The sequence below is a fragment of the Cyprinodon tularosa genome, unplaced genomic scaffold (assembly GCF_016077235.1).
Source record: "Cyprinodon tularosa strain WSP-4 unplaced genomic scaffold, ASM1607723v1 ctg185, whole genome shotgun sequence".
NCBI classification, from domain to species: Eukaryota; Metazoa; Chordata; class Actinopteri; order Cyprinodontiformes; family Cyprinodontidae; genus Cyprinodon; species Cyprinodon tularosa.
The window spans coordinates 1,352,330-1,366,084 of NW_024038643.1; the positions used below are offsets into that span (position 1 = coordinate 1,352,330).

General features: G+C 37.1%; 2 protein-coding genes across 3 annotated transcripts in view; one reads left to right on the forward strand and one right to left on the reverse strand.

The window, feature by feature from the left end:
- Positions 1 to 12,128, forward strand: part of LOC119781921 (inhibitory synaptic factor 2A) — a 41,057-nt gene extending 28,929 nt beyond the window's left edge. Inside the window, exon 4 of the mRNA XM_038282564.1 lies at positions 10,766 to 12,128. Within this exon, the coding sequence (XP_038138492.1) occupies positions 10,766 to 10,949 (184 nt within the window). The 3' untranslated portion in view covers positions 10,950 to 12,128. The remainder of the gene's footprint in view (positions 1 to 10,765) is intronic.
- Positions 1 to 13,755, reverse strand: part of dock1 (dedicator of cytokinesis 1) — a 305,990-nt gene that overhangs the window by 158,805 nt on the left and 133,430 nt on the right. The window lies entirely within an intron of this gene.

Sequence of the window (13,755 nt, forward strand, 5' to 3'; positions counted from 1 at the left end):
AGAACATAGGATAGGAAGCAGAGGCAGAGGAAGAAAAAGCAGCGTTCTGCTATGTGGGAAGAATAGCTGTCAGTGGTGTCTAGCAGGTTTTTCTTCCTTTTTTGGCGCCTTCTACCATTGAAGTCCAGTTTTAATATACAATTTTGTAAACACAGTATGTGGTGAAACTCTTTATGTTTAGGACAGTGATTGCAAAAAATATGTACGGTTATTTCTAGTATGTTATAATTTTTATTCGACGAGGAATCCTTAGTGGATAAAAGGTATGAATTAAAGGTTGAGTGGAGGATGTTTTTCCATCAAAATAAGTGGTCATCCTAATTGTCAATCATTCTGGTGATGTGTTTACGTAAGGCCGTCCGACCTGCTCATCCCCAGTTATCTATTTTTCCCCCGCATGTGCACTTTCAGGTGTATATCTATTGTGAGTTACAGTTTCAGCCAGTCATTGAAGCTAGCCTTTCTCACCGATGTTCTTTGAAAATGGCCGGGGGTCGTAAGAGAAAAACTGTCTACAAAGTGTGTGAGAAGAAAAGAAAAGCCTCAGAAAAGAGAAACAAGACTAGAGTGTTTTTGGGAGATTCTTTCACGCGATCGCAAACACTGAAAGCACAGGTCGGGCTTCCCATGGATGCCTCAGCTGCAAAGTTTCTACTCGACGGGTAAAGGTTGGCAAAAATCCAATTAACATCACTGCTTTTTTTACACAACGGTAGGAGCACCTGGAATAGCACCAGGAGATCTACTGAAATCAGTCATCCTTTCATGATAAACACTTTTAAGATGAGTGAACATCTCCAACTTCAATTATTTTGGTGTTGAGACAAAATTTTTGATCTGTGCTTTAAAAAATGCAGCTTAAAAAAAGTTAAAAAGCAAAATCTGAATAGAACAGGGGAGCTTTTACCAAATTCCCCAAGAAAAATAAGCCAGGATGCTAGTGCTTACTTTAAAAATCTGAATCTCTTTTTAGTCCAGAGTTTCATTAGACAACTGGAAACTTGCAAACCTAGTTGAAGGAAAATTTTTGCGAATTTTTTAAAAGACCCGTCCTCTCCAAAAAAAAAAATTTACATGCACAACCCTGTACCCACTCCCGAGAGGGAACGCCTATTAAACACGTGCGAGAGCATGCACAAGCCCATTTCTCCTCGTGCACGCTCTGTTTAAAATTTGCTGTTCTTGTAGTTCATATGGCTTATTGTGTCCGAACGTCCACCCAGACCCCTAAATCCCTCAATCACTATATAGAGCGATGACCATATAGTGGACTTTGTAGTGAACTCAGTTAATTTACAGTTCTGAGAGATGATTACCGTACTGCTTTTTGCTCCCCATTGGTCACGTAACTCCTCCGCTGCTGTTGGGTAGAGACAGCGGGCAGTTGTGACAGCAAATCCCATAATGCTTTGTGAGGAGAGCTTCGTGCAAAGCTTTCTGGGACATATCTGCCTCTTCTGTTGCCTTTCTTTTGTTCTCATAAACTTCGTAGACACTTTATTTACTTTTTTACACTTTTACAACCCCCTGCCATTTTTAAAGAACCACAGTGAGAATCGTGAAATTCAATCAGTGTCTGAAACCTTGGCTCCCCACAGATATATGCCTGAACGTGTGCATATGCAGAAAAAGACAGCTAACTGGGGATGTAAACATATCACCAGAATGATTGACAATTAGGAGGACCAGTTATTTTGATGATCCACCCGAGAAAATAAAAGATTGTCCTCTATACCTTTAAGTAGATGGTTGAACAACAAAGATTAAAATCCTTTGTCATCGTAACAAAACAATATTTTCAATGTAAAATAAAATGTCTTAAATCTTAGCTAATCTTAATTAAACATTGGTGCGATTCCTAATTAGCATTTGACCCATAGGGAATAAGTATAAAGTAGGGATTTAAATTGGCAAATGGGTAAAGTAGCTTAAATCATAAGTTAAAAAACTCAGCAACTACACTATGTATACATTACTGAAATAAAACTGCTGGGCTAAATAGTCCTAAAGACTAATTCTTCAACACAATCAGGTCAGTGTGACATGGCCTACTGTGGAAGTGTTATCACTATAACCCCTTAGTGCTTCTTCAGGCTCTAATTGTATGCACGGCCGTGTAATTGTGCTGCTTTGAGATTTGTAACCAAGTTGGTCTGAGTGCTACAGGAGACATGAGGGTCCATAAATCATTTTACCACAGCTCACTTTAGAGTCAGCTGTGCAGCCTTTTAATATAATCGATTTGCCCAAGAGTGTATGGCATCATCCAGCACACACTTAGCGTAACAACAGGGGCGGATCAATGATAAGGTTAGCATATAGGCTCACACGTCAAAACAGACTAAACAGACATGAGCTGCTATGGTTTCTTACACTTAAGACGGATTTTTTCTTATATTTAGCCATCTCAGGTTTTTTCATGCAACAGTATATTCATCTCATTTTGAGTGCAGATGTCCTGCTAACCAAAAGTGTGATCTTAAATTAAAGTGTGGGATTAATTAAAAATTGCCCATATTAAAACAGGATAAAATAAAATAAAATATATACATATTTAGGTTGATATAACACAGGAGTGGGTTGAAAAAGTTAGATAGCTGGAAGTTTCTGTTATACTTGTCAAAGGGTAACTGAAAATATGCAATGATTCCAACATGAAATAGTGCATTGTTTAGGAGCAGAAATAAAATGGATAGATATTGTTAGCTCAAAATCTATATTTATAATATAATCACTCCATATAACAGTAAATAGAATCCTCTATCAAAAATGTTTGCCTTTAACTAGATGCTGACTTCAGGTGACTTCAGTTTTATGACCTGTAATTACACCTTTATTTTTGTTTTGGATTCAACAAAAAACAGATGATGATCAGGCTAAATACCCAATGCCAAACAATGTTTGAAAAACTGAACACAACAGACTAAAAGTGTAGAAGGTCTTCATAGGAAATCAGTTTTAAGAGGTTTTAAAATTCAATATTGTGCAGAGCTTAAATTAATTTGCTGAAGGCTGAAGATCTCAACCAAGATATAAATTATGCATATAACTGAATCAAGGCTGTTCTTTTGCAAAACTTATCAAGAGAAATGCATTTCCTTTTGTAAAATGTTTTCCAACATGGTGGGGAAAGCCGGTTGCCAAGGCTACAATAGTGATTCTCGACAGGGCAAAGCGTGGAGGGTCAGTATGGACAATCGAGCGGAGCCCATTCGCACCTCAAGAGATAAGAATACACAGAGGATGCACAAGGGGAGAATGTGCAACACCACAGGGATGAAAAGGATCTCAAGAGAAAGATTTTGTGGCTGTAAAAGGCAGGAGGGAATTGAGTATCGTAGGGAATATTTTTTAAATACACATATATATTACAAACAGGGGACATGATGGCAACAGCGAGGGAAAAAGGGTGCGCGGGTTTAAAGCTTCAGAGTGGAAAGTTCATTCTATTTGTTCTTATCTAAAAAAATAAAAGTAAAAAATCACTCCAGGAATGGGCAGAAGAGAGATGGATAAATGCCAACATGCTTTCAATTTTTGGATTCAGCGAAAAGAAGAGATAAAAAACGCAAGGCCTGTAATACTTCCATAGATGCTAAAGACTAAGCTTTAAAGGAACTAATTATATCTAACGACCTGAATATACATTTGGCCTAACTTCATTTTTTCAGAAGGATTCAAGTTTCTTCTCTTTTTTAATAGATTTTTTTTATATTCAGAAATCGTAAATATTTGAATGTACGGTGATATTAAACATAATGCACATGCTTTTACATAAAAACCTTTAAAATATGTAACAATGTGCGTGCACAAATGCTCAGGGCTGTTTAGCTCAAAGAAAACAAAGGATCCAGGTAATGCAGCAGATAAAACCATAATCTTCAGAATATAAAGTTGTATATAAAGTTAAATATAAAGTCTACGGCTACAATTTCAGACTACAAACTTCTATTTCTGATTAGGAACATGAAAAATTAAAAAGCTGCAAGAGGTCACAGAGAGTCATCTCAAAACTTTATCTTTAAATGTGACAAAGATCCAGTGCAGTAAAAAAAAAAAGACATAGATGAAAGAAAAGAAGAAAAAAGTTGAAAAATGTAAAAAAGAAAAAGCAGATTACAGTTATCTGAATAAACACCAACACCTGTGCTGTGCCACCTTTTGAAGGAAGGAAGGAAGGAAGGAAGGAAGGAAGGAAGGAAGGAAGGAAGGAAGGAAGGAAGGAAGGAAGGAAGGAAGGAAGGAAGGAAGGAAGGAAGGAAGGAAGGAAGGAAGGAAGGAAGGAAGGAAGGAAGGAAAAAAAACTCTCATTCTCACCATTTTTGAGTGAACATTTTCCAGCATGTGCCAAATTCTACGAGATGCAAACAGACCTCAGCATAATTATTTCTGTCACCTTCTATAATAACAGGTTCTGTCAGACCCTTCTCAGATGCACACAAATCTTTGTGTCACAGCATCATTTTATGCAAGAAGATTTGGTCGGTTAAAAGGCTTTAAGAAAAAAAACTGGATCTCACATTTATATGTGTAAATCATGTTTACTGTCTTAGTCCACTTTTGGAATTTATTTTCTAATGCTGTGTAGCTGGGCTAGGAAATCAGTTTCCAGGTATCCAGTTTTGGTCACATTACATATAAAAAGATAATCACACAAATTTCATTACTCCAGGGCTTTACATTGCGCTAATTCACTTAAAGTGGGTTTGCAGCTACCAACTACAGAAGGGGGATATATAGCTAGGGTGCAGATCCATGCATGGGAGAAGTAAGCACTTCCACACCACAGCTCATGAAAATAATGAAACTCATAGTAAAATATTGAAATGCTTGTTATTAATAGTAATAATACATTCTATTTCAAAGGTGCCTTTCTGGACACTCAAGGCCACCGTACAATAGATAAATATACAACGGCTGAAACAAAGTCAAAACACAGAATAAAAACCATTTAAAAATACAAAGGCTGGGACAGGGAAATTGATATTAAGGAGAATAGGCCATTTTAAACAGATAAGTTGAGTTGTAATGGAGAAGTGAGTCCGTGTTTGTAAGCAGCTCTTTATTAGTGCAAAGGTAAATAAAAATAGGGTCTCATTCACTCATATTTTTTGGCCAAATGATTCAGCCACATTTTTTCAATTTATAACATAAATTGAAAATCATTTTTACTGAGTTTAGTCCAGCTTTTATGTTTAAAACCTGCTTGTAAAGGTTTCTGTAATCTGGACAATATCTACTCCAAATCTTGTTAGCCAGAACGATGGGAGCGGCCATCTTCAGGGAGCATTGGTGTTGGGTTAAATAAAGTCATAAATGAGCTGCCCTCATAAGGCACACCTATGTTATTTGTGGGCTCTTCTCTGTGTCTTTTTGTTCATGTGTCAACAAAGAAGAAGAGGGAGAACGAGCGCTACATTGAAAAGGATTTTCCTTTTTTCAAAATCAGAAAGGGGATGTGGCAATAGAATAGCAGCTGGCTCGCTGCATGACCAACCAGGTCCAATTGTACATGTCTACTCCCCACCTCTTCATCCTCCTCATATTTGGTTTATCCTTGATGCGCCCGTGATGTGGTAGAACTACGTCAACTTTGGCTTCCACGCTTCCGGCTTGGAACATTTCTGCCCTTTTGGAAAAGCCTATTATTAGTGCATACTATCCCTAAGAATAGTGCATTGTTAGACCCCTATTTGGCCATCATTCTAGTCACATGTTTAAGTCACATGCCAGTAGTTGTAAATTTGGTTTGAAACCATAAGGGCATCAAAATTAATCCTAAATGGTTTTCTTTGAAAAGCTGAAATTGCAAATGTCCCCTCTCATTAGGGTTGGTCTTGAAGCTAATTATTTCCTTTACTCCTCTTCCAAACCAATTATCTTCCCTGACCAAAATAGCTTTAAAACTGCACTCATGTCTGATCGAGCTGTTAGAGTGAGAGTGAATTTATCTTACTTAGGAATAGACTTTTACACAACATCCACTTCCTATTTGTAACAAAAGAAATCATCATCATAATAAAAAAGACAGTTGAAAAGACAATCGGAAACTTTACACCTCATAAAATCCAAACAATAGCAGTCTGTTACATTGACCATCAAATTGTGCAAACCATAAAAATAAAAAAATAAATTTTGCTTAATGGAAAAAATGCCAACTGCAAACAAAAACTACTATATTTCAATAAAATGTTTTTGCGCTACAATGAGGTTGTTTTCTGCTGTGTCAAAGCTGAATGGAAACACTTTTTCAACCACTACTATTACTCCACCACTACTACTGGTAAAAAGGAAAATGTAAGAAAATGACAGGAAGTAGTAGATTTAGCAGGCTGATGATGGTGTGGCATGTTTAAATGAGATATTGCATAAGCAACTTGTTCATGCTTGGTTTTAATTTTAATTCCTATTTAATGGAAACGCCTCAATTGCTAAACTATGTTTTGTCAAACTTTTTTCAACCCAAAGTTTAGCACAGGTTTGTAATAGAAACATAGTGTTCTTTGGTATTTCGTCAGAAATCTACCGAAACAAGAACATTTTTTTCTTTAAATGGCCACTTGAAACAATGACACAAATAAAACCCTTAACTTTAAAAGTGTTGTTTTATTAAAACTACAGAATGAAATGTGTTTTTCATTTTGACACTATAATATTTTTTTTGTGTGCAAATTAATGCTCTTATTCGGTAAAACATTTTTCTTTGAATATATCTTTAAAACTAAACAAAAAAACTTAGCCGCAGCCTTTTCCAAAAGATTTGATGAACGGCTGGGACAAAACTACTCCTAAATTGATATCTTTATGCCTGTTCTTGTGTTTTTACAGTATGTACGCAGTATATCCCACATAAAATAGAACTCTATTAAAGCAGTTCACAACCAGAAGATGGAAACGAGATCAGGTTTTTTTGTGCCTTTACACAGCATTAACTAAGGTTTTTATTTTAGGTGATTTAACTGCTAAATGAAATTGCTGCTATGTTGCCTCATCAACACATTGGATAAAGAGACATTCAGTGCTAAAAAAAAAAATCTAGCTGTTATTCTGTGTTCTTTGCATTTATTTAGTATTTTGGGGAAAACACTCTCAGACCTCATAATTACAAAATAAATATGACAGACTAAAAAGTCTATATCTGACTCAGAACTCTTATTTTATTTGATATAAATCCAATATTTTAATGTTTTATTTCCATAAGCAAAGTTTCTTTATAAGGAATCCAAAATGAGCCCAAGTAATGCAAAACTAATGGACTGTCAGAGTATAGATAACTACTGTTGTGAACGGTATCGTGATAGAAAGGGAAGGTGTATAGGAACACATTTGTAAAATGAAATGCACTAATATATATTTCATGAATTGTGAATGAAAATGTGTTATTTTAGTGGTTGTATCAGGAGCAAAAGATAGGGAGGCAGACAGGAGGCAGAGTTACTGCAGCAAGGTGAAAGATTTATAAAATAAACAAAACACATCCTACAGTACAGAAAATGACCTCCACATCCATCCTTCAAGCAAGAGGACGGTTTATATTTCCATTTGGGCCACATCATGTAACATTTAAACAAGTAAAAACAATGATATTATTCCTCAGTTGGATAATAAAATATAAATATTAGTTTTATAACCTCCGATGCATATACATTTTTACATGACAAGTTTCAAATTAAGAAAATAGATTTCCTTTCGAGGGATTTAGCGGAAAAAAAACCCCAAAAAAACTGTGTTGCTACAGTGCTCCTATTCTTTTTTGTAAACAAGGATACCAAGGGGAAATATTTGCACACACTTTGCATTTGCCATTGTTCCATTTGTAACCTTTACCAGCTAATAGTCCCAGCAGTGATAAAGCCAATGCTGTCCTGATTCAATATTGATGTCAGAAGTCAATCTATATATGAACCAAAACATGCATGTTAGAATATAACTGCCTGCTTCCAAAATCTGAGATTTTATAAGCTCATACCAACATGTGGTTAAGCATTGTTCTCAGTTTGAAAAATAGCACTTGATCAAGCCTGTTCTATCATTCCAAATAAAATAGGGAATTAATTTTTTAAAAGACCCGCCCTCTCTACTTAAAAAAAAAAAAAGTGCACATGCACAACCCTGTACCCGCTCCTTAGAGGGAACACCTATTAATAGTGTGTGAGAGCATGCACAAGCCCATTTCCCCTTGTGCACGCTCTGTTTAAAAGTTGCTGTGTGCTCATACAAGCTTACTTTCTAACAGAAGATTTGCAATTTTTGCACTTGCATGTCAGACTCGCCACCTGTAAGTGAAAATGGGGAGGAGCACGTAGCATGGTTGATTGATAATTAGGAGGACCACTAATTTTGATGATCCACCCAGAAAAAGAAAATTCTCCAATATAACTTTAAGTATGAGTGATGCTGATATCGTATTGGGTATATATCGCTATCGGTCATTTCAATGCTGCAGAGGCTGGCTGTGTGTTTCCTGTACCGGGTTGCCTTTCACAGCTGCTTTTTTGTATCTCTGCTTTGTGTCTCCTTGAACCCCAGTCGGCCTCAGCAGATGGCCGCTCACACTGAGCCTGGTTCTGCTGGAGGTTTCTTCCTGTTAAAAGGGAGTTTTTCCTCTCCACTGTCACTACAAGCATGCTTAGTGTGAGGGATTGCATCCGAGTCGATTAGTCGATGCAATCAACTGGTTTTCCTTAGATAGAGAACATGAGAACTTGAAAACTGAGATGACATGTGTTGTGAATTGGCGCTATATAAATAAACTAAATTGAATTGAATTGCAATATCTGTATTAAAGGTAAATAATTCAACTTATGGGTGAAAATGGGCCTATTTTTCACAGCAACACAAACATTTTTTATCCTGAGTGTCTTTTGGTCATATTAAAATACCTATTAAAATGATGATATTTAGACCTAGATTCATTGGGTTTTTTTTTAAGGTAGCATCTTATCTTAAAACTCTCGGAGCCATTGTTGTACACCATGGATGCATAAATTGTTGATTTATGTGTAATTATTCAATTATTTACTTTATCCTGCACAAAGACAGTTAAAAATACATAATTGATAGACTCTGTTAGTGAGAGAAATTTTTAGTTTTCTTTAATGTATCAAACTAACATACAATTGGAATTTATATTTTCAAATGTGCAGCATCAAATACACACAGACAGGAAATTTGGATTTACACCAGTGCAATTACCAGCCAGTGATTTATTGATTAAAGCTGGCTTGAGTTAAACAACAATAAAGTGCTGAGTGCAAGCTGGAGAAATTAACATCCAATCCGCTCATTGTTGTACACCCACGTTTGTGTCTACCTAAATCAATAGCAAATGCATCAATGTTGATTATAAAAACTTTATTTGAAAAAGATAATGGATGTGTTGCATTTAAAACCAGAGCAAGCACCCTGTGGCGGTTATGTAAGTCATTCTGTCCCCCCCACCAGCAGCCCTGACTCAGGTAGTGACTGGAGATAGCTTTAGCCGATTAAAACCTCCACACTTGCCACAGCTGCTGCTGTAATCTGAGTTTTACTTAGCAGAACCTAGTGGTCAGATGTGTGTGGGCGTAGGATTACAATGATGGCTCCGGGTAAATTCCCCAGGGCTTTGGGCAAAATGTGACGAACCGCTAAGAAGGACAAAGCCCTGTGTTTTGTGTCCTGTAAATCCCAACGAATGAAATCTCTCTTGCATTTCCATCATCTTTTGAAATATATTTTGAGGGACCGCGACTATATCCATGAAATTCAGTAAAAGCAAAAAACTTCATTCCAGCATCCTGTTTTATCATCATCTGCTCCACATGAGGCAAAACATGAAAGAAATATTTCTGTTTCATGAATATAAGACAACAGGATAAATAGCTTGAGTGAAGCAAATGAAAACATGGTTATTTTACTTTTTAGTTCTTTTTTTATCAAAGATGAAGCAAATGAAAATAAAGGTTATTTTTTAAGGCAGACCAATGGTGTAATAGATGACATGGAGAGGTCAAGTGGGAAAAGAGTACACTGGAAATGCTTCATTTGGCTATAATATAAGAAACTAATGCAATAATAAAATAATGAATCCTATTTAGAGGATTAAAGATATATACATATAAAATTAGATTTTTATCATCTACCTTCAGTGAATTCAATTTGACTTGCAGTCATGTATACATGCTGTCATTTATAGGTGGATTATAACACATCAACAAAATAAAACAATCAAAGCAGTTCTTATATTCCATCCAAACATTGAAGCTGATAGATTGTTTAGATGCATATAAAGATATTTTAAGTGTGTATTATTTTTTTATGTTTACAATTATGCCCAACAGTAAATCAAAGCAGAGGAATGCAGTCAATGACTTATTAAACTCTATGGGCTGTTTGACTGTTGCTTCACAATGCTCTTAAGGTTAAAATTATAAATGAAGGTTAAAATTAAAAATGTTGCACGGCTCTTTTTTTTGGGTCGCAATATTGCCTTCATTTGAAATGTAGGGTTTTTAATAAAATAAAATAAAAAATTACATTGAAAATGTTGGCAAGGTACTTTTTTGGCTTTCCTCCCTTGTGAACGTATTGGTGAATATTTGTTGTTAAGTCAACAGCCCTCATAACTGTTAAGGCCATAACACAGGCAAAAAATAAAATAAAATACTAACTTTCTTAATACATCAAAGACATAATCACACATTAAAAGAAATAACTCCTGAAAGTTTTTTTTTTTTTTTGTCTCAACTTTCCTTGATATTTTGTCTTTGTTTCTTTTCTTTAGTGTTGAATTGGACTTCAAGCTGCAGGAGGACAAGCTCCAGCCACTGATGAAAAGACTTTGTCCACCGACAGACTCCCACTTCCCTCCCCTGCCTTATCCCCAGGAGGCCTTTACCTTCACCCCAAAACGAAAGTCTAAAGCTGAATCCAAGAAGCATGCCCGCTGGAAACTTTGGTTCCTGTGAGAGATACGAGTCCCTCTCCAACTGACACAGGATTTAAATGAATCACTATTTGGGTTTTACCACTTGCAGGATTTTATAAACCTGGTGGGCACCTTCAGTGGAGATCCCTGGAAACACCAAGGTGGCAGGAAGAGAGATAGAAGCGTTGACGGCATGGATGATTCTTTTTCAACGAAAATGGAATAAGTCATACCTTTGCCTAATTTCCTGAAACAACAGCAGGGAAACATTTTCAGAGATCAGCAAAGAAAGGAGACGGATTTACTTGCTACTATCCCTTGGCTTCTATTTTTTCTTACTGATAGAGACCTGCTTCTGTCTCATGTTGATGGAGAAACTTTCGCCATATTTCTGTTTAGCTGTTTGGGCTGTTCTCTTTCTTCTCAGCCTCCAGGAGACGCTGGCCGCTCAAGGCTGACGTTCCAAGGCCTCCATAAACAGCATATCATTGTACTTCGAAGCACAATTTATACTTTTCAGGATTCCATACCTCTAAAAATAAGCAGACTAATTTCATCAGCTCTCACCAACTATCCAGGATGGCATACGGATTCTGATTTTCAAAAGACTAAGAAAATACATCAGAGAGGGTTTTTTCCCCCAGAGTATAAACCTTTTCCATGACAAAATGTGTCATAACATCATCGGACATCTGAGAAAATAATGAATAAATGACACTTATTTTCTTAATAACAATGGTAAATTAAATGTCACTACTTTTTTTCTATATAAATATATATATCTATGTATACACTCACATTAAGGTTAAGAGAATTCTATTTATTTGAACTAAAGAGAAAGGTAGGCTGTGTAGTACAACTACATTTAAAAGCGTCATCTATTTTCTTTCTTTTTACTGCACCCAATATAGTTTTAGTATGCTCATGGCGCACTGAGTCACTGAACCACAAGAAATTATGGAAAACAGTTCAGGTCTTTGGTATATATACAGCCCTGATTGGCTTGAACATCATTCATTTGGAGCTTTTTGGTGCATTTGAACTTTTTCTTTTCCCAGGGTGAAAAGGTCTATGAGCAATAGGGATGGAACGGATTATGAAAACCGTCCGAACCGTTGGGTTCGACTGTCTCGGTTCGATTCTCGTGTGTTGCGTTCGGTTCATGTGCTGCTCCTTTTTCTCATAGGTGAAGCCTGTACACTCCAGAGCAGAAGGTGGCGGTACTGCGACCAAAGCCAACCACCAGTAGTAAACAAGAAGAAGGAGCGAAGCAGCGTAGCCGGGTGTAGCAGAAAAAAATCAGTTGTCAGTGTTGAGAATTGTGTGGGTATGGCGAGTGGGAAAGAACAGGAGTTGGAAGACAGCCAGCAGCACTTTATAGGTCTGCTGTATGGGACCACTTTGCATTTAGAGTGACCTACAATGACGGCGGAAAGACAGTTGTGGATAAAAGTGCAACAGTGTGCAAGCATTGTGCAACACGTTTTGTTTATGCTAACAACAACATGACCAAAATGTCATGCTAACCCCGAAATACCACATACTCCGTCAGCATTCCGCTTCACCCCGCTGCGCTCCAGACCGGCTGCAAAAAGCAAACCATACAGCCTTCGCAGTGTCTCCCGTCCGTTCCGCTCTGAGTTCCTTGGAGATCGTAGAGGGCATGCGCGAGATGATTAAATTCAAAGCAGCAAAACATGTGGAAATGAACCAGGCTTTCCCGCAGATCATTAAAAATAATTACAATTCATACATTTTTGGGGATTGTTTCATCAATTTCATTCATTTTTATGGGATTTCGGTGTAACAATCAACATATACCAAACCAAACCGAAAACCGTGACCACGAAACCGTGAACCGAACCGAACCGTGGATTTTGTGAACCGTTCCACTCCTAATGAGCAATATCACTGGTAACTGAACAGATGAATTTGTTGGACAGCATTGTCCAACAAAGGTTTTGGTAAAGTTATCTGGCCAAGAAATATAATTAGTTCCATCTTAAACTTTTTTATAAATTTAACAACTCTCTGGCCCAAACATGACCACCGTTCCTATAGGAAATGGTAAAGAGATGCAAGGTTACGTCAGCCATTCTTGGCCCTGTTTATCAGGACATTGACCGCCTTGTTGCAGTGGGATGGCATTAACGGTGCATATAAGTTTAAGAAGAAGCAGAGGAAGAGCTAAGCAAGAGAGCAAATCCGAGTACAAAAAGAGATTAAAATGTCTTGTAGGTCTAAGTGGAGTAAGGTAAAGGTGCAGATGAATCAAATGAGGAACAGAAACTAAATGTAACAGACTTTTTGTGTTTTTCCCTTCTCAATTGGTGCAGTACCAGAGATATTGCGTCAGCATTCTGTCAAAAGTCCACACACACAATAAACAGCAAACAAGCTTTCATTTACAGACGCTCCTAAACTACTACTCATTCTCATGTTTAGCATGTTACACGCGCAAAAAGAGAACGACAGGACCCCAATATCTCACACACAAGTGCTTGTCCTTGTTTGCACACGTTTGGTTTGTTTTCCACGCGCAAGAAATTTTTCTCCAGCGCAAGGGTGGACCCGTTTCTGCTTGCTCTGGTCAACTTTTATTAGTTTGAAGGCATTACATGTAGCTACAAGACAAAGGAACCCACCTGTGATTGGCTTCTCTTCAGCAAATCCCGCCTCTTGAGCCTGCACACTTCTTCCTACAACAAAGCAACTTTAGGCTATCCGAGTTGGAAGGTGGTAAGCAAATTTAATAATAGATATAACATGGTCTGTATGAATACTGGATTCTGATCGACTTTAGGGTATCCTTTAAAAATGGTTATAGGACGTCTATAAACAATGTT